Source organism: Magallana gigas, chromosome 2, assembly GCF_963853765.1.
Source record: "Magallana gigas chromosome 2, xbMagGiga1.1, whole genome shotgun sequence".
In the NCBI taxonomy this organism is placed as follows: domain Eukaryota; kingdom Metazoa; phylum Mollusca; class Bivalvia; order Ostreida; family Ostreidae; genus Magallana; species Magallana gigas.
The window spans coordinates 3,942,456-3,969,727 of record NC_088854.1 but is presented as its reverse complement, the minus strand read 5'-3'; the positions used below and the strand labels follow the sequence as shown (position 1 = coordinate 3,969,727).

General features: G+C 35.1%; 1 protein-coding gene and 2 long non-coding RNA genes across 6 annotated transcripts; 2 read left to right on the top strand and 1 right to left on the bottom strand.

Moving 5' to 3' along the window:
• Positions 1-5,521: 5,521 nt before the first annotated feature.
• Positions 5,522-6,869, top strand: LOC117681404 (uncharacterized). The gene is made up of 2 exons (XR_004596068.2): positions 5,522-5,612; positions 6,529-6,869. It is a non-coding gene; the product is annotated as an uncharacterized lncRNA (long non-coding RNA).
• A 269-nt stretch (positions 6,870-7,138) lies between these two features.
• LOC117692633 (uncharacterized) lies at positions 7,139-8,672 on the bottom strand. Its single transcript, XR_010710016.1, has 3 exons — positions 8,586-8,672; positions 7,873-8,174; positions 7,139-7,401 (listed from the first exon to the last, which is right to left on the bottom strand). It is a non-coding gene; the product is annotated as an uncharacterized lncRNA (long non-coding RNA).
• A 4,150-nt stretch (positions 8,673-12,822) lies between these two features.
• Positions 12,823-23,368, top strand: LOC105321692 (cytochrome P450 2C31-like). Of its 4 annotated transcripts, none has more exons than XM_034443533.2 (7): positions 12,823-13,047; positions 20,616-21,121; positions 21,279-21,488; positions 21,789-21,927; positions 22,121-22,386; positions 22,770-22,894; positions 23,010-23,368. In XM_034443533.2, exons 2-7 carry the CDS (start codon positions 20,627-20,629, stop codon positions 23,218-23,220), a joined length of 1,446 nt encoding a protein of 481 aa, XP_034299424.2. In that variant the 5' UTR covers positions 12,823-13,047; positions 20,616-20,626; the 3' UTR covers positions 23,221-23,368.
• The last annotated feature ends 3,904 nt before the right edge of the window (positions 23,369-27,272 follow it).

Below are 27,272 nucleotides of genomic sequence, written 5' to 3'. Positions count from 1 at the left end.
GATGGATCTACTTGATTTTTAAGCCAATGAATAACTGGTTCAATATTTGCATCATCTTTCTGAAGTTGAGCTAAATTTTGAAAAGTGTCACACCAATTACAACCTACATGTTGTTGTTGATTGTTTGAATTTAACTGTGTTCTTAATATTGTAGGTGTTTTATTGTGTTCAGACTTAATGGAAAGAGGGATTACATCATCAACATCAAGCTGAAACCTAGACCATTGGTGGTGAGCCCGTGTACAATAGTGGCAACCCAGACAAGGAAGATTTTCTAGAGAATTTCCAGCATCATAACATGCACACTCTGAAAGAGTTTCTGGAATTCTAGAGAGGGCATCTGCATTTACATGAGAAGATCCAGACCGGTGTTTAATCTGAAAATCATAGGAAGATAGTTCTTCTAGCCACCTTGCTAATTGACCCTCTATATGTCTAAATCTCATCAGCCAAGTGAGACTGTGATGATCTGTCCTAATCAAAAAAGGTTTTCCTAATAGATAATGGCGAAAATGTCTACAAAATTTGACCACGGCTAACAACTCTTTTCTTGTGGTACAATATTTTCTCTGTTCTTTAAGAAGGGCGTGACTAGCATAGCTAATAACTTCTTCTTTACCATTATTGATCTGATATAAAACAGCCCCAATAGAATGATTTGAAGCATCAGTATCCAGTAGGAAAGTACCGTCTGGAGATGGAAATTTAAGACACTCTGGATTGATGAGGGTTTGTTTTAAACAGTCAAAAGCATATTGTTGTTCTTGGGCCCATACAAATTTGGTCTTCTTTTGAAGTAAATCATACAGGGGTATTGCAATGTTTGCAAAGCCTTTAATGTGGTCCCTGTGATAATTTGCAAAACCCAGAAAAGCTTGAACCTGTTTCTTGTCTTGGGGAATGGGCCAGTTCTTAATAGTTTCGATCTTATCTGGGGAAATGTGTACACCTTCGGAATTGATAATTCTCCCGAGAAATTCTACTTCTCTTCGAAAAAGACAACACTTTTTTGGCTTTAATTTAAGATTGTATTCTCTAAATCTCTGAAATGCTTTTCGAAGGTTTTCCAAAGATTCTGAAAATGTTTTGCCTAATACAATAATGTCATCCAAGTACACTAATAGTTCTTCCCAGTCCATACCTCTCAGAACTAAACCCATAGCCCTCTGAAATGTTGCTGGGGCATTGCACAAACCAAAAGCCATTCTCTGGTGCTCAAACAACCCATACTTTGTCAAAAATGCAGTTTTATTTCTACTGTTCTCATCTATTTCTATTTGATAATACCCCATAGCTAGATCTAATGTGCTAAAAAATGTTGTGCCATACAAAACATCCATACAGTCAGCAATCAGGGGTAGGGGATAGCAGTCTTTGACAGTTCTGGAATTCAAATCTCTAAAGTCTATACAATATCTAACACTGCCATCTTTTTTCTTAACTAAAACTGGAGCAGAGGCCCATTCAGATGATGATGGTGTTATAACCCCTGTGTCTAACAGTTTTTGTAAGTGTTCTTTTTCTTGGTCTTGAAAACCCAATGGTGTTCTCCTGAACTTTTGTTTTACTGGGGTAGCATTCCCTGTGTTTATATGATGTTTAACACCTTTCAAACAACCCAGATCCATTTCGCCAGTAGAAAAAATATCTGAAAAATCTGATAACAATTGAAATAGCATCTGAGACTCATCTTGATCCAACCCCTCACTTGACCTGTCATAAAGTTCTTGTAAATGATTAGGAAGTGTTTGATTTGGTGGTGCATTGTTTTCAACAGATACTTTGTTAATGGCAATGTCAGAATCTAACTGATTTAACTGTATTTCTACTGATTCTGCATTTCCAACGTGTTGTCCTACCTTGAATTTAACACTTTTGTTTGAGTCATTTACAATTTTGAGTTTCACAGTATCACCCTGACCAAGAACTGATGAGCATAAAAAGTTGGATGATTTTAAAGGTTCTACTATGTACTTGGTATCTATAGGGGTTTTTAAAGAGCAACTGACAAAACCTACAGAATTTGCTGGAATAATACTTTTGCTCTGAACTGTGACCCTTGATATTGTAACAGATTCTTTAGTCATGTGTTTGAGACTCGCTGTTATTTTGTCATTTCCAATTTCTACTAAATTTCTCCTAAGATCAACAATACACTTGTGAGCTTCAAGAAAATCTAACCCTAGAATGACAGAATCTTTCATGTCCACTACACACATATCTAGTGTATAAGAATGCAATCCTATTTGACACTCAACATTTTTGAATAGCTGCCCAGTAACATTTTGCTGTCCTAAACCCTTCAAAGAAATCTCTTGTGGTGTAATATCAAAAGAGTTGTTACCTGGAAAGACCTTCTTGTTGACCAAGGTCATCATAGCTGCTGTGTCAACAACTGCTGTAGTTTGATGACCCTGAACAACAATGGGAATCTCCAAGGTTAAACCTTTAGAGTTATCGTTAAGGTTAATTCTAGGATCCTGACCTATGTCTTCGGTAACCAGTCTACGGTCAGCTAGGCTGGTTGGACGGAGTTTAAATCTTGTACCATTTTTGGAGAGTTTGTAGGGCCCTGAGGTTTGTTAGTAGTTGATCTAAATGGACTACCAGCAGGAGATCGTGGATTTGATCTGAGAGGAGACAATGACCTGCTGAAAGATTGATATGGTTTAGTGTTCTGTGCGTTTTGCCTGTCATAGAATCTGTAAGGACTAGGTGATCTGGGCCTTGATTGAAATTGCTGTGTATTGTTTGAAAACCTATTCACTGGCAACCTTTCATCTATTGTTTCTTTCATGCAAAACACCATATCTGTTAATTTTGTAATTTTTTCTTCTAACTGTTCAATTTTTTTCTGTTGAATTGAAAATTTGTTTTCACCATGATCAGTGTCGGTGTGTTGTTCTGATGGGGCAAAAGAGACTTGTCTATGATAGTATGCCTTGCTACTACCGTACACTGCCTGTTGATTTGCAATTGATGCTTTAATTAGATCTAAGGCTTCATGAATATTTTTTGGATTTTTTTCCATCACCGACCTAGCGGCTTCTTTATCTCTACAACCCCTCAAAAAACTTTCTGTAGAAATTTGGTCTATTGCTTTTCTACCCGATTCACTATATCCATCGATTGTGATAAAGTGAACCCTCTGTGCAAACTCTTGTAACCTTTCATCCTCATGTTGTCTGATGTACTGAAGTTTCCTTCTGGCAGAAATCGGATTGTCTTTGGTGTTGAATCTTCTGCTCATTTCTTTTTTGATGTCTCTATACTTATCTAACTTTAGTTTACACACATATTCCAATGCCAACCCCTCTAAACAACTCAATAATTTGTCTGATTTTTTCCTCTTTCCCCATTCATGCCTCTCGGCCAATCTCTCAAATTGTGTGATAAAAGTGTCCCAACTAATTTTTCCATCCCCACTAAATGTACTCATTTTTGATGTTGGGCTGCGACTTTTGTGTTTGTGTCTTCTGTGTTTGGGTTCACGCATGTCACTGTCTGAACTAATACTGCTAGATGAAGACCTTGAGGATGATTGATCTGAATCTGAAGAACTATAATGTCTCGTGTGTCTATATGTTTTTCTTCCCCTTGTATTTGCATGATCCATTTGTTGTGTTGATGCAATTTTGTCTTTGAATGTGCCTAATCTTGGGGTGTAAATTCCATCTGATGGAATCGCATCTAACAGTTTCTTTTGTTTCAAATGTTCTTCTAACTCGTGCTCTGCTTTCAATCTTCTCTCTCTCTCTAGCTGAAGTTCTGCCCCTTGTCTCTCTAATTTCACATTCAGTGCTTTCTCACACCTGTCACCCTGACCATCTGAATCTAATAAATCCCCTGAACCAAAAGAAACTAATCCATTTCTCTCCCACTCTAACCATTTCCTTTTTGGGATGTTTGTGTATTTACCTAACACATTAGGTTCAACTGTTGCACAATTTTTTCTAACCTTAATAATGTCGTCAACGTCATGGTGAGTTATCGGTAATTTCGATAATTCAAATTCTGAAGCAGTTTGGAGATGTATTGTGCCCATTGTTAAAGAACACAGAACTTTGAAAACATGAAAGAGGGAAAAAAATTGAGGGACCAAAAAGAAAAATGAAATGATTAGTTTAACTTGTTGTGTAAACAACCGTCAAACTATATTTAATAAACGAAAAAATCCTAATAAAGAACGAGAAAAAAAAACCGATCTTTGTGTTGTATTTTTGAATTTAGCGCCAAAATGGGAAAGTACGGGAAAATACGTAACTAAAGTAAATATTGTAAATTTCAGTGACCTAATTTTTATCCTCGTCGCCAATATTATATTTGTGACTATATATATCTATACTAAAGCTTACCAAAAGGTCAGCAGTAGATGGCCCAGGTCCTCAATCCTAGAAATACGTGTGAACGTCTCCAGGACAAGGGAATAAAGGCGCTGATTAGTGTTCAGTTTAATTGATTTCTATTGTTAAGTGGCACCGAGCCCGACGTAAATACCACAGTTATTTTACCATTATTTTAGATTATTTTGGTAATAAAGTTGATTTCTATAAAGCACCAAGAAGGTGGCAAAGGGTCGAAAAAGTCGCGAACAAGAATAAATTGACTCCCTGATTATGGGTCAGTACATATACTATTTTTTAACGTGCCCGTTGATAAACATTCCACATTTTTTACTTCCTCTTTGAAACCATTTAGCCGATTTGATCAAAACTTGACATTCATATCGTTACTTACGATTATTTCCATACGAAATCAACAGTAATTACATATTTTTTTCATTAACTTGGAACCTAACAGTGAAGTGCAAAATTTTAAATCGTCAAGAGTTCGAACCCCGCTGAAGCTTTTACATATTTTACCTGAAGTTTGCAAGAATTTTAAAAACTTTCGTTCATCGAATATTGTACACTTAATAAATAGTATAAATTGTGATAATGTATTGAATACAAACTAGATATAGCTAATAAATACTGCAAAGACTGATACTTAGAAATTCATCAAGCAAGACCGAAGTTGTTATTTTCAACAAAAGTGGTCACCTTATTTATGAGAAGATCGCTTTTTCATATTTAGAATGTGTTAACAAATGTAAATATTTAGGTATAATCATTTCCTCTTGTGACTCATTCAAAGAAGCAAGATCTCATCTATTTAACAAAGCTCTCAAGGCCTCTCTCAAACTATTCAAAGACCGAAACTCCACTCAACCCCCTATCTAAACATTTCTCCATCTCTCTGATCATACGATAAAATCTACTGCATTATTTGGTTGTGAAATTTGTGGACCCCTTATATAACGCATACAGGAAAAAGACAAACATTTATATCTGAAAAACATGGGAAATGGAAAACTTAAATATTAAATTTTGTAAATATCTCTTAGGAGCTGAAAAAAATCACAAATATTACAATTATCTCTGAGCTGAGACGATATCCTTTGTATTTTGCATAAAGTCAAAGCATCTTATTACGAAGTATACTGGCATAGATTTGAACTATTTGAAAAATCTCCCGTTACACAACCACGGTGGCGAAGCACGTGATACGCGTATGATCAATTCCACGAAAAAATGGCGATTTTGAGTTGCACCTGAGGGAAAATTTGAACGGTAAGTTACACTTTCCTGTACGTTTTTAATCGTTTTATCTTCACCAAAGTGTAATAATTTCAGCAATGGATACTTTGTTATTTTCAGAGTATCGTAGTTTTGCGCGTACTGCTAGAACATTCGTGCACAATCTCCGGCTCGATCAACATTTCACGGGATAGTATCCACGATCATAACATGAATGACAATTTATTTCCAATTCAATCAAATTCAAGGTGTTTAATAACGTGAAAAGGACACATACTTTACCCTCTTTGGAGTGGAGATGCTCAATATACTTAGAATTTGAATGCATGATATGAAAAACACGTACAAAGTTAGTTTGTTTAATATGATAGGTAACCACGATACGAAATGGTAAAGATCAGTTCCACGATCGATTTAAAATATATGTCAGAATTGTGCTTGTTTATATATTTTGAAGGTTACAATGGATAATAGACTCTGCCAGTTTTTTGGAAAAGAATTCAAGAGTAGATCTGCTTTTAAAATATGATCATGAAAAGGGACACGTAGGGAAGGCACCACACATGTGTTGCTCCAAGAGGTTTTACAGCAAAGCTAATCTTAAAAGACCTAGATTAGAATATTTTGTGCCGATATTTGACCTAAAACATTGAAATAATGTGTTCAACTATGTAAATCTAATTTTTATTATGAAGTAAGTGTGTTTTTTTTTTTTTACAGAGTCGTCAGTTTGTTCTCTTATTAATGAGAGAGAGAGAGAGAGAGAGAGAGAGAGAGAGAGAGAGAGAATTTAGTTCAAGCGAGAGAGGTTAGGTTAGGGCACAGCGCTGGCGTTGCTATCCTACTGAATGTCGTTTGGGACATTTCATAATAATTTATGGATAAATATTAAACGTTTATGTCTATCATTCATTCTATAATAATATGTGTTTTCTTTTAAACTTCACAGATGTGCAGTGCATGATGAAGAAAAAACATTTGCAAGTGATTACTGTGGAAAAAGTTTGCAATAAAAGCAAATTTGAATCGACACATGAAAAGCCATGGAGACCCCCAGTTTACATGTGAAATCTGTTGGCTGTGGCCAAGAAAAAAAACAGGAGCATAAGGATCATATGACAACCCATACTGGCGAAAAAATTCACAGATGCCCTTGTGGTAGATCGTTTAGGCATCAAACAAACTTATATCGACATAAAAGAATGTGCAAATCAGTCTGAATTTGACATTTTGTTCTTTTATTGATCGGATCATAAGCTCTTCATTAAAATGAATGGAGATGTAAACTTTCGTTATAACTTGCATTTAGATTTTTAAACGCGAGAAAATAATATCCGCGTAAAATCGCGATAAGCACATCTTGCGGATTTTAAAATCTCTCTTTAAATTTGTGTACAAATGTAAACTACTTGGAATATGAAAAAATTCCGCATTCGCGATTTTACATACTCGCGATTTGATGCTAAACCGTAGAATTGCGGAATTAAGTACTCGCGTAAAATAAGGAAACTACAGTATTTACATACAGATTTTACCTGTTCTGTTTGAAATTTTCAATGGTATTCTACAATAAAGTTTGTAGAAATTTATTATAGACTCATATTTTACAATAGATGAATTTGTGCAATTTTATACATGCAACATGAAATTACAATAATCCCATTTTGACAGTCGGTAAGATTTTTGGTTTATCACAACGTGCTTTTTCACAGCGAACACCCAGAGATCCCTTCTGTAACGAATTTCGTTCTCATAATTAACTGATCCCACCTTACTCTTTCCTCAAACGCGTTTCCAAAGTTGTGTATCAAAATGATGATCTCTGAAATCAAAGTGAAACTATTTATAAAAAAAAGAAAAAAAAAGAAACCTGAAGTTTAATTTAAGATATGACACTATTAGACTGTTATTATAAATGAAATAAAATAACAACGGTTTTTATCATTTAAAAAATACGGGTAATCTTGAAGAAAATGGTCTCAATATCAAATTGATTATCGCAAAAAACTATGACTTGTAGAATCTGTGATAACTGAGATACCTACCTGAATATAATATCTGTTGGCATTTCATGCAAATTGTTTCTACTGGGGTCTTGAATGCTTTCCATCTGATCTACAGAGTCAGTATCGTCAACCAAATTGTAGACTGTAGCCCGCTTAGTACGATAAGAACATTTCCTGAAAGGTATGCTAGATAAATTATTCAAAAATATAAAACACAAGTGCGTATTGTGTCACCGAAAAATAAAATGTTACTCTTAGGATAATCGATATTGATATTTCAAGCTTACCTTTCTGGATCTAATCGTATCTGAACTTGTACTATTGTATTTCCGATGGCCAAACTCTTGACAAGAAACTGTTCCCTGTCCTCTCATATCATTCATGGTCAGCTCAGAGAAAAATATGTCCCCAACCATACTGCAAAAATGCTCTAACATTGAAAGTACCTCCATGACAAAAAGAATACATCCATGTTTTTGCATTTATACTGGAAATTATAATTGCTTCCCACAACTAACATGCGTATGTCCGCCACTGCCCTTTTTAGGTATATTTAATGATAGGTTTGACTTCTTTCTCATTTCGGGGTCTGAAAAAGAAAAACGTTCATTTTTTTTAAATCGACCGTGGAACTAATCTTTACTATTTCGTATCGTGGTTACTGGTCATATTAAACAAACTAACTTTGTACGTGTTTTTCATAGCATGCATTCAAATTCTAAGTATATTGAGCATCTCCACTCCAAAGAGGGTAAAGTATGTGTCCTTTACACGTTATTAAACACCTTGAATTTGATTGAATTGGAAATAAATTGTCATTCATGTTATGATCGTGGATACTATCCCGTGAAATGTTGATCGAGCCGGAGATTGTGCACGAATGTTCTAGCAGTACGCGCAAAACTACGATATTCTGAGAATAACAAAGTGTCCATTGCTGAAATTATTACACTTTGGTGAAGGTAAAACGATTAATAACATACAGGAAAGTGTTACTTACCGTTCCAATTTTCCCTCAGGTGCAACTCAAAATCGCCATTTTTTCGTGGAATTGATCATACGCGTATCACGTGGTCCGCCACCGTGACAACGCGTATAAAGAAACTATTAATTTAAGAAACACCCCTGAAATTATTTATTTGAAATATTTTCTAAAATACACAAAACAATGACTTAATATTATGTAAAAATTAAGTTCAATCCATTATCTTAAGGAAAAAAAATATAAATCATACCCATCAATTACTCAACGCCGAACAAAATTGAGGTACAATGTATTTTGATAATTTTGAAACATACATTTGAATGGTGTTCATAATCTATGATTTTTGTGCAGTTTAGCCTTATATCATTTAAAATTGTGTGACTTGTGTTCTTATTAAAGTAAAGACTTGAAATTTGGTCACAACCACCACCAGTGTTTATGCTTATGTATAACCAATTTCAAGGTCATATCAACAGGTCAATTTAAAGGTCAAGTATGATGACGTCATCTAGAATTTTTATTAATTTTTCCTCCGTGAAATATACATAAAATTTATTTTTTTATTTAATATATTTTAATTACATGGTCACGACAATGATACTGTTGAATTTTATTCAAATTTGAAAAATACATCTTTTTAGAATACAGTTAAATGCTGCAAATTTTCGTCTTAAAAGAATTCACAAGCGCTAGTTTTACATTACATCGCATCAGAAATTATTTTAAGTTACCAGTTAGAATTTATTTCAGTACCTATAAGAAACAAGGTCTCCTGTATAAATGGCACCAAATATTTGTAATATCTTAAAAAATAACTTAATGGCATAGGAATTTGTAACAATGACTATTTCATTTTACACTCCAATAAAAGGAGATTCAATAGTCTGTTTGGGGCGATGGGGGCAAAAATTGTGAGGTCAGAATTTCTTTTTCAAATTTTACGTATTTAAACATTTCATTCCAAAGAAAAAATATTTTAAAAAGTACATTCGCCCGGCTGTTACATGATTATGTATGTGTACGGACTATTTTGTCTGTAGAATCTCTCTCTTGGAAATTTCTTTCTAATAATTGTAATCTTTTATGCCCTTTGGGCCAAGACTGGAAATAAAACTGTTAGTATTATTATATTAAAATGGTGTACATTCTTTCATGTGTCCTTTACCAACTTATATAATACCTCTGTGAATATGTTCTAAGTAAAATTACAACAAATAAACGCGCCCATGGTGAATATTCACCGACTCGGAACACCTCTGATGTAATATAAGTCGCTTCATTCTTTTCAAAGTCCGATAAATCTATTTTGTTTCAACAATATCTCAATATCGCGGCAAATATAGTTTGTTTTTGTTTGTTTGTTTGTTTGTTTTTTGGGGGTTTTTTGTATGGTTTTTTTTTGTATGATAAAATAACTATTTACTGACTATTCGGGCGATAGCAAGTTTATTGTCCCCCTCCACAACAACCACCAGTATATTCACCACAAAGATGACTCATATCATATGAAATTGACAAAAAGAACTAATTAGTTCTACAAACACTGCAGAGTTTTGTTCTTGCATGGGTCAATGTACAACACCATATGTACAACACCATACCAGCTCACAAGCTGAATCAACATACGCCGGTGTTCGTTCTTCCAGTGGACGGTAGTAGCGATGTGCATATTATACAATTACCTCCCTTATACTAATGTTGAAGACACAAACCCAGTTGTAGTGTCTGAAACTTCATAAGCTAAGCTACTAATTCGTCTGCATATAACCCTTTAATGATATTAATTGCAATACTGCAAGTCAAGATGATGTATTCCTGCAATTTTTTGGCAGAATTTTAAATGACGTAAATCTAATATAACGACGTAAATTACTAAACCGTGTCATTTTGCCACGCAGTTACCACAGTTATGGTGAAATGTTTTTTTCCACATAGAATAAATGTTGAGGAGGAGGAGGACTTTTCATCTGTTTAAATTGATCAGGTGGACAGAAGACATTCACTCGTCAATCAGTGACGAGAGAGTCATCTGTCTGTTTATTCGGATTAAAAGCTGACTCCCAAAGGGTCTCTTTTGGGCCTTTGAGAAAACCAAAAAATGCTAATGCTACGTAAGCCCGTCCAGGGATCAGAGCCGTCTGTGGGGACTGTACTTTGAACAGTGTAAGATCATGCATAGTGATGTACTGAATTTTCGTTATTTGTTTTTGCTTAAAGTTGTTCCTTTCATGATCACTTATAGTCATTAAAAGCTAAATAATGCTTTGCTTAACCAACTTTAAACTTTTGTTTTAAATTTTGCTATTTTTCTATTTCTGTCGCTAATCTTTAAGTTGTGTGAAACTTCCGCCAGAGTTCGTTTGTACGTTTGCCAAAGTTCCTATGTACCAAACCAAAGTGTCTCTTTGTGCGGAGACACAGAGGACTATGGGAAGTATGAGTCGTGTGTTCGAAACCGATCGGAGTTTTAACTTTAAAAGAAGTTTAAAATGCATTTTATAGTCAAATATTGTACAACTTAACAATTTCAAAACTTTTTATTCTTTTATTATAGTTTGTCTGTGATGTACCCATTGTCACCCTTTCTTAAGGATTAAGGACCAAAGTTCCTTTTTCGAAGATTATCTAAAAATTAGAATGAAACGTCGAATTAGTTTTATTTTATATCAAGTCATATTATATCAGTATTACGGGAATGTGGTTCAATTATATTTTGCTTAAAACTCATCTTATTACCTCAATATTCTCGTATACAATCACAAGTATGGTTTATCATTGAAAGTTACATGAACACGTGAGAGTTGTCTCACTTCTGTTTCTTCCTTGTGGGTCGGTTCAACTAACGATATTTTTATGGGGGTTTTGGTTTGTTTGTTTGTTTGTTTTGTTCTAGGTTTTTTTTTCGGGGAAGGGAGGGGCGTTTTTAATTTTTATTTTGAGGTTTTGTCTGTAACATATAAATCAGACAAATTCAAAAGTACCACAAATACAGTACTTCAAACGTAAGAATTATCCCTATATAAAAAAGGCGAGATCGAAGTTACTTTGTTTTTCGTTTATTAGATAAAAATAAATGTTTAAATGACGTATGTTATAGATATTCATTCGATTGGTTTGATGCTGGTTAGTAACAGTGGCCTTTTATTGTGATTGTAATGATATATACCCTGTCGTCAGCTGATCCTATGCTCCAAAGGATTGCTTCAAATTGATATGTATCGTTATGAATGAACATTTTTTACTTTCAGTCACTATAACCACTGCATGACTGAGTAATTATTATTGGAAACTTTCTCAAGCTTTATTTTCAGTTAAGTTGATAATTTCATCATTTTGTAAGGAAATTGGAGAAGTTGAAAACGGCTTTGGGCCAAACGTGCTCATTTTTAATAAACTATATTTTCATTGATGATATCAAATGATTTCCTTTGGAGATTAAAAATTCATTTTGTTACTCAATTAACCAATGGAAAAAAAATAAGAAATATCTGAATAAGAATTTTGTTTGTAGAATCTTGTGACAGCTTAAAAATGGCAACTTATGTATAAAGGTGTTGTGGTTAGCGCACTGACCAAAAGTTATGAATCATGTGATACATGTAACATTATATGATAACGAAGATATTATAATGCATAATGTTATATAATACAAATTCTTGCAATTTTTTGCTGCATTTATTATAGATATTCTCCTCTGGAGTCTTTTCCTGCCGATATGCTATCTTACCAGTTTGTACCTGGGTTGTTTTAGTTCTGCATGTTTCCCGGAAGGATCACCTGATAGGAAACTCAAATTTTAAACAGTTCCTTTTTTTTTAAAGACTTTCAGTGCCGTGGAGAAGGGTCAAAGGGTCAAGCCAACTCTGTCCAACTCTGTCCAAAACGGTATGTATTTAAGGATATTTTACAGATGCATTTGGATACAACATAGCGACATATATATATTCTCTGGGCACGTGAGGGGGGACCAAGACCTTGGCATGCAACTCATAGCTGCACACCTGCAAGCAAGTTTACGTTTCATTGCCTTTCAATTCACAAAACAAACTTTGTAAAACAGTTATCCAAACAATTAGTTCAGTCACAGCATCACAGCACCTTTAGACCCAGAGAACAATTAGCCCCTGTTTTGTTGCATGATTGATCTGATAACGTAAGTAGGTCAGCTGACCAGGTGGGAGAAGCTGCTGGGGGTGATTACATTCCGTTATATACAGATATCGCAGGGCATCAACGCTCCAGTGCCTACGTGCGCTGAACGAAGTCGTGTAGAAAGGTTCCCTCCACGGAGGATGAGATGCTTGTTTACTTTTGCTCGTCCGTCTAGCGAAAAGAAAGTGGAGAAAGCAATAGCTTTAAAAGCGGATAAACACGTCACCCTCCGATTATTTAAGTAATATAGCAGCTAGCATTTTTAGCTAACATCATAGCTTGTGTTGGAAATTTTTCTGGAAACCATCCCCCCTAAGCAGAAAAGGTAAGAGCCAAAGTGATGTAGTTAGTGTTCGGTGCTTGAAATGATCAGCTTGAAAATGGCCGTAAAATAATTTTCAAAATAAATTATGTTCCGTTCATCTTCCCTTATGACTTCTTGGGGCTCATCGTGTGTAGTGATCTTAATTAAGAAAGTCATAACTTATCGTTGTCAAAAACATTGTGTAAAGACTTTTGGCAGTTTTTGAACTTGTGAACATAATTCGTATGAAAAAGTATAAAATATAATAGATTTAGAATGTTGCGCGATTCAGATGTGTATATTTTTTCCTTATTCGTTTCAATAAGTAGGTTATGTAATTTGAACGAATTGCATTTTTTAAGATTTCGTTTTCCAACACTTGTAATATAGATTTATATAATTTCTAATTAGTCGATAGATATGTACACAAATGAATAGAAAAACGGAGAAATGCATACAGTTCTTCCTCCTAAGTATTGTTAAAATAAACTCTATACTAAGTGTGTTATATAAGAAATGTGAGAAAACAATAATCACGTGTGTTCAATCAAAATCAACGAAACAACGCTTCTCTGTTCTTTTATTTCAATATTGAGATTTTAAGCCACGACGGGATACTGAAGAATAGACCTATGATTTAAACTGCCTTTTGTGTAAGTATTGGCAATACTGTTATACACATCTCAGAATGCCTATGGACCAGGTTGTTTCACATTTGATAGTGACGACATTATTCTTTTGTTAAATGAACAGTGCAGAAAAGATCTAGGCCTATAGGCATATTTGAGAATTATCGCGGAGTGGGAGGTCAGAATTTGTTTTGAATTGCATACCAAGTACTGTATACCAAAGGGTGTGTCTGGATTAACTGTTTTCGCTGTCAAAATATATACACGGAACCTTTAGCAACCATATACTGTGGAATCATGATTATTCGTAGGGGTCATTGTTCGTGGGTAGCCAGAATTTTCCTGGTTCGTGGGGATGTATTTCCGTCGACACTAAGTTCTATTTCGTAAATAAATACTAAACAAAGGCTTGTGTAATAGTGTGTTTATAAAGGCTCAATACTGCCATGCTCCTACTAGCTCTAGCTAGTGATGTACGAGTCCCGCACAATGATTTAGCTACTATATATTGTATGAGTCCAGCAAAGTGATTTAACTTCTATTATGATATATTGTATGAGTCCAGTACATTGATTTAGCCACCTTATCTACTGTATGAGTCTAGCACAATGATTAGCACAATGATTAGCTTCTATAATGTACGAGTCCAGCACGATGACTAGCCACTATTTCTATTAATTGTATGAGCCCTGTGCCGTGATTAAGCTACTACCGGTATAATGTACGATTCCAGCTTAATGATTAAGTTACTATAATGTACGATTCCAGCTTAATGATTAAGTTACTAAAATGTATGAGTCCAGCACAATGATTAGCTACTATAATGTACGATTCCAGCTTAATGATTAAGCTACTACCGGTATAATGTACGATTCCAGCTTAATGATTAAGTTACTACCGGTATAATGTACGATTCCAGCTTAATGATTAAGTTACTACCGGTATAATGTACGATTCCAGCTTAATGATTAAGTTACTACCGGTATAATGTACGATTCCAGCTTAATGATTAAGCTACTACCGGTATAATGTACGATTCCAGCTTAATGATTAAGTTACTACCGGTATAATGTACGATTCCAGCTTAATGATTAAGCTACTACCGGTATAATGTACGATTCCAGCTTAATGATTAAGTTACTATAATGTACGATTCCAGCTTAATGAATAAGCTACTACCGGTATAATGTACGATTCCAGCTTAATGATTAAGTTACTATAATGTACGATTCCAGCTTAATGAATAAGCTACTACCGGTATAATGTACGATTCCAGCTTAATGATTAGCTACTATAATGTACGATTCCAGCTTAATGATTAAGTTACTATAATGTACGATTCCAGCTTAATGATTAAGTTACTATAATGTACGATTCCAGCTTAATGATTAAGCTACTAAAATGTACGATTCCAGCACAATGATTAGCTACTATAATGTACGATTCCAGCTTAATGATTAAGTTACTATAATGTACGATTCCAGCACAATGATTAGCTACTATAATGTACGATTCCAGCTTAATGATTAAGCTACTACCGGTATAATGTACGATTCCAGCTTAATGATTAAGCTACTACCGGTATAATGTACGATTCCAGCTTAATGATTAGCTACTATAATGTACGATTCCAGCTTAATGGTTAAGTTACTACCGGTATAATGTACGATTCCAGCTTAATGATTAAGTTACTACCGGTATAATGTACGATTCCAGCTTAATGATTAAGTTACTACCGGTATAATGTACGATTCCAGCTTAATGATTAAGCTACTACCGGTATAATGTACGATTCCAGCTTAATGATTAGCTACTATAATGTACGATTCCAGCTTAATGATTAAGTTACTACCGGTATAATGTACGATTCCAGCTTAATGATTAAGTTACTACCGGTATAATGTACGATTCCAGCTTAATGATTAAGCTACTACCGGTATAATGTACGATTCCAGCTTAATGATTAAGTTACTAAAATGTACGATTCCAGCTTAATGATTAAGTTACTAAAATGTATGAGTCCAGCACAATGATTAGCTACTATAATGTATGAGTCCAGCACAATCATTAGCTACTATAATGTATGAGTCCAGCACAATCATTAGCTACTATAATGTATGAGTCCAGCACAATCATTAGCTACTATAATGTATGAGTCCAGCACAATCATTAGCTACTATAAAATGTTTGCTTCAGCACAGTGATACCATAATTGCTCTAGACTCACTGCCCAACGGAACTTTCGTCTATTCAACACGACAGAAACCCGTATAATTTGTTTCATTGGCACGTGAGACGAAACACATGCTGTTTCATGTTACCATTTCTATTTCAAAAAATTTAAGAAGTCTGAGCCTATTTTCCCAGGAATGTTTTTAAGATAAGATCTGGCTGTATAAAGTTTATAATTTACCAGACCGAGGCTGCCGTTATGGTCACCTAAAGACGAGCCAAAACAAAGACATAACAGCAACACTTGAAAGAGAAGGCAAGATAACGCCGAGATAAGAGGAGGCAAGATAACGCCGAGATCAGAGGATGCATTAGGCCGGTGATGATAGACAGAAACAAATTGTATATAAAAAAATCCGATAATACGGAATGAGAAAAGGTTCAACAAAAACCTGTGTGTTTGGTGTTTACAGTGCACGTGTATGAAGATGGCCTAGATTTAATGAACTGTTTCTGAAATAGACCGAATAACATATTCTGTTGTATACATATATACATATATCAAATGTTAAAACAACAAGAATAATTCGTCAGAGAATTAACTACAAATTTCCTTTCAGTTGAAAAAACCATTATATAAATATCATACATATATTTAATTTGTTCATATCCTTTTTTTAAATCGTTAATAACTGTAACGTTCTAATAGAAAGCTGACATCATTGCAAAGGAATGGTGCTTTTGATTTTTATGCTGATAGAATAAAAAATTATTCTTTCGATGCTCAAACTATTTAGAACTATTGTGTGATACACGTGTCTCCATAGACACCTTAAGTAAAAGAAAAATAGAATGACGTTCTGATTAAAAATTAACATGTATTACAAACATGTATAATCAATCAAGACGAAACAATTACAAACGTATAATAAAAAAATGAAACATTTGCATCAAAAAGTTTTGCACATACTTTATTTTAATGTAGAACATGTGTTGCAAATCTTAATTATACATTTAAATTATAGGTAATGTATTTTTTTAGTTGACACTTGGTTTGCTTTACTTTCTACTGTTAGACTGTACAATAGTACACTCTGTATAGAGTAACTTTCTACAATTACTGACTGTCCACTAATATACTAGTACCCTGTAAGAGTACTAGTACAGAATGTGTACCAGGTGTAAGTAAACTACCACCTGTTTTCTTTCACCTTTCACCTGTCCTGGTCCTATCATCTTGTCTATACTGGTCGGACCATCTCCTCAGTCTTTCATAAAGACCTTCTTTTCCTCTTTGCATTAACTGTGATAGCTTTGTTTTGATTCATTTTTCCAAATCACTAAACACTTCACTAGAGTAAACAGTGCCATTAAAGTCGTGAAATTAGCCGTATCACTTACCTGAGAGATCTAACTATGATTTCAGTAACAATGTTATCATTTCATCTCATCTTACTACCATTATCCGGGTCACTGGGACTTGCCGACTGCTGGACACGACCCGTGACCATGGGAGAGCGAATGAGATTCAAAATCAAATAAAGTGTGATGTGTTAAATAAGCATTACCAATGTAATCTCTCTCTGTGCAGGCCACGTTAAGATCATGCTTCACGTAGCTATAATAATCTACTTACTAGTGAAAATTCTATAAATTGTGAACGATCTATTTTAATAACATCAGGTTAAGAATTTGGAGATAAAAATATGGTTAGAAATGGATTATATTGTCTTATTCAAATCCATACTTCTTCGATTAACAAAAGATTTTTTCCCAATAGACTTGCTCGTATCTACACGTTCTACTGAATTCTGTCATATCTTATTTTCTTTCTTATTAAAAATTAAATTTTATAAGCTCTTGTCTAACTTTTAAGTAGTTTACCTATTCAACATTTAATTCAGTTTAATAGAGAGAACATAAAGTTCAAGTCCATAGGAACCTGAATGCAAGTCTTTTTTTTTACACTTGGGATTGTCTTCTCACGTTGGGTAAAGTATTATGCGGTATACTTTTTCTTTCAAACGACCACGTGAGGGGAAAAAATCATTTGTAAACTGGACTAAGAGATAACTTCCGGTGTTATGTAAGGGGTCTGTGACGTATAAGGTCAGGACTTTCTCCGCATAATTCATACACTTCAAATTCACAATCTGTTGTTTTGCACACAGCATGTTAAATGGTTTTCCCCACTTTTGGTATGTAACATCCAAAACCAGAATACGTCTTATCCACCTCCTTTTCCATCTTCTTCTTAAATATATGCGGAAGCAAAAACATCTACCGGAAGTACAAATTTAAGTCTGGAGATGTACAAATGTAAGTCTGGAGATATACATATTTAGAACACTTAGAAATCCCAGCTTCCTCGGCCTCTTCCTGACTCTGGGTATTTGTTGACCAATGAGATTGCGTTAATCTGTGCTCGGGGGAATCTTTGACAAAATAAAGCATCTCTATATAATTCTCATAAATTCAAAGATTGATTTGATATATCATTTACGGAAATCTGAGGGAAAATGTATGGGAATTTTTATATCACATGTTTGAGATCAAAATAACTTGAAATAAATAAGAAACTTGCCCAGAATAAGCAACAGAGCACATTTACTTAAATGGCATGGCATATAAATAATTAGTTAATTCTAAATGTATTTACTAACAGTAAGTACTAACTTTCAAAAACATTTTTAACCATGAAAATCACTAATTAAATCATAAACAGCTTAAGGTTTTCCAACAGTAAAATTGTGTTTCAAAAAAAATACTTAATAGATTTTTGAACTTGTAGTATTATTTAAATATTAAGCCGCCATTAATAAATTTCTAGTAGCTATACAACAAAAACATCAAATTAAGTCAAATGAGTTTCTGTCTCTCTTATTTATTGGTTAGAGGGAAGTTTATTTGTTGCTGCTCTTTAGCCGTCATCCTTGACTGTAGTGGTAAGGCGGAAATTTAATTTCCGTTATTCGTAACAATTTCGGCTGGAAATTTTCAAATTATTCACACGGAAAAAAAATGGAATAATAGTGTATTGGACTTGTTATTTCTCCACAATTTACTTTTTGTTCGTAAAGCAGTAACAATTGAAAAAATAAGACGAAATGATAGTATATCTCACTTGTTGTTGTATTTCCATATTTTACATTATTTTGTTAAGCAGTAAGAATTGAAAACTTAAGCAGTGGGTACAAACTCTATTAGCAGTTACACATGACCGATCAACGTTAGGTCCTAGTTACAAAGGGAGGTTGTTGTCTGTTTGTGGACGGAAGTCGTTCCCTGTTGTCTGTCTGTGGACGGGAGTCGTTCCCTGTTGTCTGTCTGTGGACGGAAGTCGTTCCCTGTTGTCTGTCTGTGGACGGAAGTCGTTCCCTGCCGGAACCTCTTGTCGTCACCACTATTATTATTATTCCTCATTCAAAATTTTTCATCTAAATTCCCACGGGAAATATGATTATCTATTGGGAATAAATTTTCATATCTCCCTCTCAATCAAAGATTCGATGGATGCGTCATTCAAATATTAAGCTGAGTCGAGTCTTTACTGAGATTCAGTCCTTTCATTTTATTGCAACCTTTTTAACAAAAGTAATGGGTTTTTTTTAAGTAGAAATCAATGTGGTTAACAAGGAATGGTATAATAGCATAAAAAGCATGGAGCCTACATGTAGGACAAATTGACAGAAACCAGGAAGGTGCCCGAGTAAATTCCACTTGTGCTCATAAAATGCAAACCTCAAGTAGTCTGATAAATTCCGCACATGCATGTACCTAAAATACTAAGCCGACAACTAGAGTCCCGGTCGGTACACAAAATATTTTATTGTAGTAAAAGCATTCCATTAATAGCAACAATCGCAACTTCTCGGGTCTTTCCGGCAGGCTCGGAAAAACATTGCGAAAGATATTAAAGTAAGAATATATAGGACAGTGGCCAGCAGTCGTGAATACTAATGCTATATAAAAACATGTATGTTTGATTAAACAAGGCACTGTACAAGATCCATATGATGAACATCCGCTATTCAGTCCCGCGAACGTCAAGGAGCCCGGATGTCAACAAGGTGACTGTCAGGTCCGTCTTATATCTGTAGAACATTTTGGACCAAGACCATATTTTTAGTACAAAAGATCCAAATATTTTAGCTTTAGAATTTGAACATTTCTTAGATCTCTTAAAAACTGTCTAGGTCTTTTTTACTAGAAACGTGTGCACAATTTTCTTCACGAATGAAATGTTCAATTCATCTGCACAATGACTTGAATTCATAGCATAGTCAGTAGTCCCCCCCACTTATCCAAAAGAACTAGTTCCTTATTGAAAAAAAAAACGTCAGCACTGGTGACATTTTAAGTATGTTTGATTGACCGCCTTATATGTACTTCTGTGTGTAGTAAAAACCAGATCCGATTTACATTTACGTACGCTGTTCATACTTCTTTGTGTTTTCTCACACTCCTAACTGATGGTTAATTGACAAAATGTCCTAAGAAGCGGAAATGGTCTCTTTAAGCAGTGAGTGGTATTAGTATAAAGCCGCTGGATCTCAAACACAATACCAGTTTATCTTATATAGTTGGTATAAGCCCACAAAATGACAAGCGTTATGTGTAGGGATTTGGGGATAGGGGAAGTTTATTTCTTGAAAGGTATAGTTTCAAGTGTATATATATATGCTATCTCAAACTCTTCAGTCATGTATTTGTTAACTTCCTTGGAGACTGCAACTATGCTTGTAGAATTATCCCTGATTTTGTCATTTCTTTGGTTTCTCCTTACAGCTTTTGAAGTCATGACATCAAAGAGAAAGAAAAAGTCCCCGCCGGGACCATGTGGTTTACCCTTCTTTGGTTCTTTTTTCGACATCGACCTTAAAAATATTCACCTGGATTTTCTGAAATGGAAGGAACGATATGGAGACATCGTGTCTTTCAAAATGAACGGGAAGAATTTTCTTGTACTGAATAATATAGACATTATCAGGAAGGCATTCGAGAGCGACGAAATCGGCGCCTTAATGAGTGATCGACCATTAAATTTCATTGGAGAAAATATATTTTTTGGTTACAAAGACGTTCTTTTAAGGCGATATGACGACGAGTTTATGAAGATGAAGAAACTGATGATACGATCAATGAAGCTCCACGATTATAACTCGGACAAGTTTCAACAGCTGATGTCAGAGGAGCTTTCACACATACTGTCTAAATTCCAGAAGACAGAAGGAAAGCCAACGGAGCCTATGGACATTTTGGTGCCGTCCTTCTGTAACATCATCGGAATGCTGGTGAGTAGGAGAAGGTTTCTGTTGTGGAACACTCTCTGGTCGTTATGCATTATTCATTGTCCATTGTCATCTATTTCGTTGTTGTGCAATGTTTATTGGTGTATGGCCTCTCTCTGGCATTCCCAGTCCATTTTAATCACGTGACACGTGTTTCTAGTTCACAGGGCGCCGATGCCAGGACGAGGACAGGCTCCTTAAGGTCTTGGTGGACTTCGACCGAGACGGGGACACCATGATTCAGCCCCAGGTTCACGCAGTGTACAAACTATTCCCCTGGATTCGTCATTTTCCCGGCTATTACGGCGGTCTGTATCGCAATGTTATTCGGGGGAGAACAGAACTACACAATCTGGTCCAAGATATGAAGGTGAGCTTGTTATCAGCCATGTGCGAAAAGTCAGATTTTTTTCAGAAAGCAACGAAAATGGAGAAAATTAGGTCTGACACAAATATTTCCCCGCAACAATAATAGCTTTAGGTCGCACGTACTTTTGTGGACTTTATTCAATGAAACTACAAAAAAAGTAAATCTGCGTCGGGATATATCAAACAGATATATATTTTGACTCAAATTCGAAACAAGTATTAATATTGCCGCCATATTTTATGACAATTGCTAGTATGTTAAACTATACCTGAAACTAATTGGTTTCTTTTATTTTTGAAGAGTAAATATGACAAAACCGAGGTTCAAAACTTCATCCACGAACTTCTGGGGGAGCATCAGGACTTTGCTGAGGACCCGGATAAAGGCTGGCTCACAGATGAACACGTTCTAGGAATGATTATGGATCTTATCAACACGTGTATGTACCTTTACTTCTTTCATTTTGAAAATTTAAAATTTTTACTGGACTTAATGGATTGTCTTTAGCACTGTATTCTTGACTCTGTATTCGTTTAAAAATTAAAACCGAATCTGGATTGACTTGAATTGGAAATTGTCTCGATCATGTAGACATGGATAATTGTTGTAATAAACCACGTGCTCTATTTTAGCCGTGTTGACAACCAAAGCTGTGATGGCAGGTGCCCTCTTTCTCCTCTCTCACTTTCCGGAGATACAGGAAAAGATTCGCGAGGAGATCACTAACATTGTCGGCTCTCGATCTCCCACGACAGAGGACATGGCGTCAATGCCGTACACGGAGGCCTGTATGATGGAGATCTTACGCTATCAGTCCCATCTTCCCCTCACCGCGCCCCACGCAAACCTAAGCCAGGAAGTAGAACTGGAGGGCTACACGATCCCCAAAGGAACAGTGGTGAGTACCTAAAGGAGGTTCATCGGAAGGAGTGTCGATAATGTAAAATGACAGCAACCCAAACTGAAAAATTTACTGCTTACTACATACACAATAAAGCTTTTTACATAATTGATTTATTTTAAAAGAAAACAAGTTTTTTCCCCAATTTCCCTTGCTTAAATCCCGGGTTTAAGATCGTCCATCAACTGAAAATTTCCCCCAAAAATCTTTCTATGCTTTCCTGCGGTGTAGACAATGGTAGCCAGATCTATGCTTCACTTCTGTTGATTGGTAAAACAGCCAGCCCGCCGTGAGAGGGGCGCCTCGCACTCTCTTCACCTCTCAGGATTCTGGCAAATAATGATAACATTTTTAATAATGTTTGTCTTTCTTCTACGCAGATTTTCGGGAACTTGTTTGCCTGCCACCACGATGAGACCGTGTACCCTGACCCCTGGGAGTTCAAACCTGACCGGTTCCTGGAGGAAGGAAAGTTAGTCGGAGCCGACCACCCAGCGGTCAGAAAGTACGTGTGACCTTATTATTTCATTTTTTTTTATTACATTGATATTATTTTGAGATATGATTATGCAGAGTTTTCATATATAAATATTTTCAAATCTGTGTATTTTACATTTTAGTTTTATTGGATTTGGCGTCGGGAGGCGGCGGTGTGTGGGTCAGCAAATGGCTAGAATCAGAATGTTCCTGTACACCACGTGTCTCTTGCAGAAATTTAAAATCGAGGTCCCAAAAGATACGTCACTTCCGTCACATGACCCAAGAGCGTTACTTTCGGAGTCCCCTGTGATTTTACCGCCACCTATGCAGTATTGTTTTGTTGAGTGTTGAACGTGAATGCTCGAGATCTCAGTCTACAGAGACCGGTTGTGAATGAAAGTTATTTGTTATGTATAATACATGGCTAGTCTTTTGCTTTTATTTATTAGAGATATGATGTTATTTATTGAAATCCAGAAAATAAATGTTAGAAACATCCTCTTCTTATCACCATCACCCCCCCCCCCCCCCAAAAAAAAACTTGGATCCGCGCCTGAATGACATGAAGTTAACAATCTTCGAGAAGGAGTTGCATACCTTCTCTCTTTTGTCAGTCGTATAATAAGAATTTTTTCTTGAAAATACTCATATTAAGGGAATTAGTTGCTTTATCATGAAGAATTTTTTTGTATATTCAAAAAGCATATTTAAAGGAAAATGCTAGTGCGATTTATGATATAAATTCAAAACGGGGCATGTCGGCTTCAGATTTTAGGTCACCTGAGTCACACGTGTTTTTTAATAAAACCTTGTCAATATTTTTGTTGTACAGAAAAAGTCATTGTGACGTCAAGACTCTCACCAGAGAGTCGATTGAAAATCGGACGCACTTCAGATTTTCAATAGACATTTTCACGATAACTGCGGTACTGCTCTCTTGCAGGGCAAATTGATATATTTAGTAGGTAGATGATTAAATGACGTAAATGAAACAATTGAGGGTACGTCATATTTCACCAAACTATGTCATTTTGCCCTGCAAAAGAGCTGTACCGCAGTTACCGTGAAGGGGTCTATTGACTTCAGACTTTGCTTTCGACTTTTGACTTAGGTGGTCACACGGTACGATTTTAGTCGAAAGCGAATCGGATGAGAAAATATTATGGAAAATCTGATGGAAAATCGTATCGTCTGACCGCACTTTTAAAAATTGTTCTTCTATAGTATCTTATATAGTTGAGAAAAACTGATGCATTGTTATGATGTCCATGAAGCCTTCTACCAAAATTATGAAATTCATACCCAGGGGTTCAAGCCCTGGGAAGGGGGGGGGTAAATTGAACCATATAGTGAAAATGTATTAAGCATAGCAAATCTTCTTCACTCACATTTATATTTGAGAAAACCTTAATGCATGATTCTGATCTCCACGAAGTCCTCTACATAAATTGTGAATGATTATTTTAAACTTCAAATAATACAAGCAAGGTAACAATCAGAGGAGTCTCAGACTAGGGCTTCGATTTCAAAATAAAGCTTAAATTGCAAACATGAGACTTTCTTACTTGTCAATCTAAGGGCTATGATACTCAGGCGACTGTCAAGGCCTGTGGGCCTCTTGTTTGAATAGAAAATATGGGCGGGGGGGGGGGGGGGTATACATGCCTATGCCGAAGTGCCTGTGATTTCACCGACTCAATAACTGGCATCCATCTTATCAGAACTGTTCCTGTCCACGCCGAAATACAATTATCAATAAATGAGATTTTGTGATGAGTTTTGGGTGTTTCTTCCATTAAATGTCTGGAAATATCCAGATTTAATGTCTCATATATCTTTTGTGCATATTTTGTTGATATGCATAGCCCTGATAGAAAGGTATTTGGATTTTTTCCTGTGTGAAACTTTTCACCCATCCCTGATATTTATCAGCTGGCTGGTGATTCATTCAAAAAGCTCACAATTCTTAGAACAAAATAACGGTGGTATAGTTTTTAAAATGAAACATGTTTACTCCGACGTGCGTGAAATGATGCATCCTAATTTTCTCTTAAGTATTGTGTTTATCAAATCATCTCAAGCGCTCTTATAATAAACTAGGCCTTGACCCGTTCACGGGTTGACATTGCATATTATATCTAACTGTGTTTCGGGACAGGCTTTCACCACGGTTGAAATGCCTCCCATATACCTGTATAAATAAGAGACATATATAACACATATTTATGTCTCTACCGTAATGTAGGCCTAGCAGAAAATTGCAGATCGAATCGCTCTGAAAAGATTTTGGAGAAAAATAATGAAGTTGCTTTGAAATAACCGTCAAATTATTCATAACAAACCATTTTGAGGCTGTAAATACCTTTCAATTAAAAATTTAATTCTATTATTAAAGAATTCAACACCTTTTTTTCAACCTTTTTTACTCGCTTCAAATCGACACTCCATTTTGACATTCGAAACTCCAGGGATTTTTCATAGTAAATGCACTGTGTTAGAGTTATCTCCCGTATTTTCCTTGATGAACATAATTTTTAGCTTATTTCCAATGGAAATTTACACGTATTTGTATTATCGTTTCTGAGTTTATCCATGCAAATGTGATATTTTGGAAACATAAACTAAAGAGCATACTGTGATTTAGCGTGAATGTAATGCGCATGCGCAAGATTGTAAAATCCAAAAAATCCAGATGATTTCCGGAATTTGTTTAGGAAGTTTCGTTGATTATTTTAAAATTAGCGAAGCTTGATTGAGAAAAAAATAAAAACAAATTGGTAATCTTCAAGTAACAACGAGGTTTAGAATATATAAAACAGAAGACAGTACTCTTCCGATTTATCGGTATTAAAGCCCAAATATTCGAGTCTATTATTTTAATATAGTAGTATAGATTGTCCACTCAATTCACTTTCTTGATTTTTTCTTCATATTTGCATTCTCCGATATCTCTATGCGATGAAACATTACACAGCGCAAGTTCTGTATAATATTATGTCTTAAAAATTGATTACATAAGATCCGCAGTCCAAATCACGTGACTACAATGAACAATTATAGAACAGTACATGTATTTATCAATGAGGAAAAAGAAAAATAATAGTCTGGCTATACTTTTATATAAGCAGTACATCTCGGGTTAAAAAAACACCAAATGCAAGTTATTTATCCTGTAAGTTGGTTCTGTACTGGTACAGTGTACCTATAGAGAGGGATTGACTCAGTTTATATGTATCTCCTTGTATTTGATAGAATATCTACGGGAAAATGAGGGGGAGGGGTTGTAGTTTACCTGACTTTATAGTTTTTGTTGTAGATATCCAAACATACATTTATTTTGAACAATTCTTTGTGGAGAATTAAGAAGGAAATATATTAAGATTTATCATTATGAAAAACAAAATATTTATGCTTGTGTGGATGATATAAAAAGTTTATGCTTGTATGGACGATACAAAGAGTTTATGCTTGCATGGAAGAAACAGAATGTTAATGTTTGTATGGACGATACAAAATGTCTATGTTTGTATGGACGATACTAAATGTTCATGTTTTTATGGACGATACAAAATGTTAATGCTTGTGTGGACGATACAAAATGTTAATGTTTTTATGGACGATACAAAATGTTCATGTTTGTATGGACGATACAAATGTTAATGTTTGTATGGACGATACAAAATGTTTATGCTTGTGTGGACGATACAAAATGTTTATGTTTGTATGGACGGTAAAAAATGTTCATGTTTGAATGGACAATACAAAATGTTCATGCTTGTATGGACGATACAAACTGTTAATGTTTGTATGGACGATACAAAATGTTTATGTTTGTATTGACGATACAAAATGTTCATGCTTGTATGGACGATACAAAAAGTTAATGTTTTTATGGACGATACAAATGTTAATGTTTGTATGGACGATACAAAATGTTCATGCTTGTATGGACAATACAAAATGTTAATGTTTGTATGGACGATACAAGATGTTTATGCTTGTATGGACGATACAAAAAGTTTATGCTTGTACGGACGATACAAAATGTTTATGTTTGTATGGACGATACAAAATGTTAATGTTTTTATGGACGATGCAAAATGTTTATGTTTGTATGGACGATACAAAATGTTTATGCTTGTATGGACGATAGAAAATGTTCATGCTTTTATGGACGATAAAAAAGGTTTATGCTTGTATGGACGATACAAAACGTTTATGCTGGTATGGACGATACAAAATGTTTATATGGACGATACCAAATGTTAATGTATTTATGGACGATACAAAATGTTCATGCTTGTATGGACGATCCAAATGTTCATGCTTGTATGGACGATACAAAATGTTTATGTTTGTATGGACGATACACATGTTTATGCTTGTATGGACGATAAAAACTG

What these genes read in the sequence shown, in the direction of transcription:
- LOC105321692 (XM_034443532.2), top strand. Translation starts at nt 20,429, where the DNA reads ATGACAAGCGTTATGTGTAGGGATTTGGGGATAGGGGAAGTTTATTTC. An exon ending in TATGGATCTTATCAACACGT is followed by an intron (nt 21,928 to 22,120) that starts GTATGTACCTTT and finishes GCTCTATTTTAG; the next exon opens with CCGTGTTGACAACCAAAGCT. An exon ending in CGATCCCCAAAGGAACAGTG is followed by an intron (nt 22,387 to 22,769) that starts GTGAGTACCTAA and finishes TCTTCTACGCAG; the next exon opens with ATTTTCGGGAACTTGTTTGC.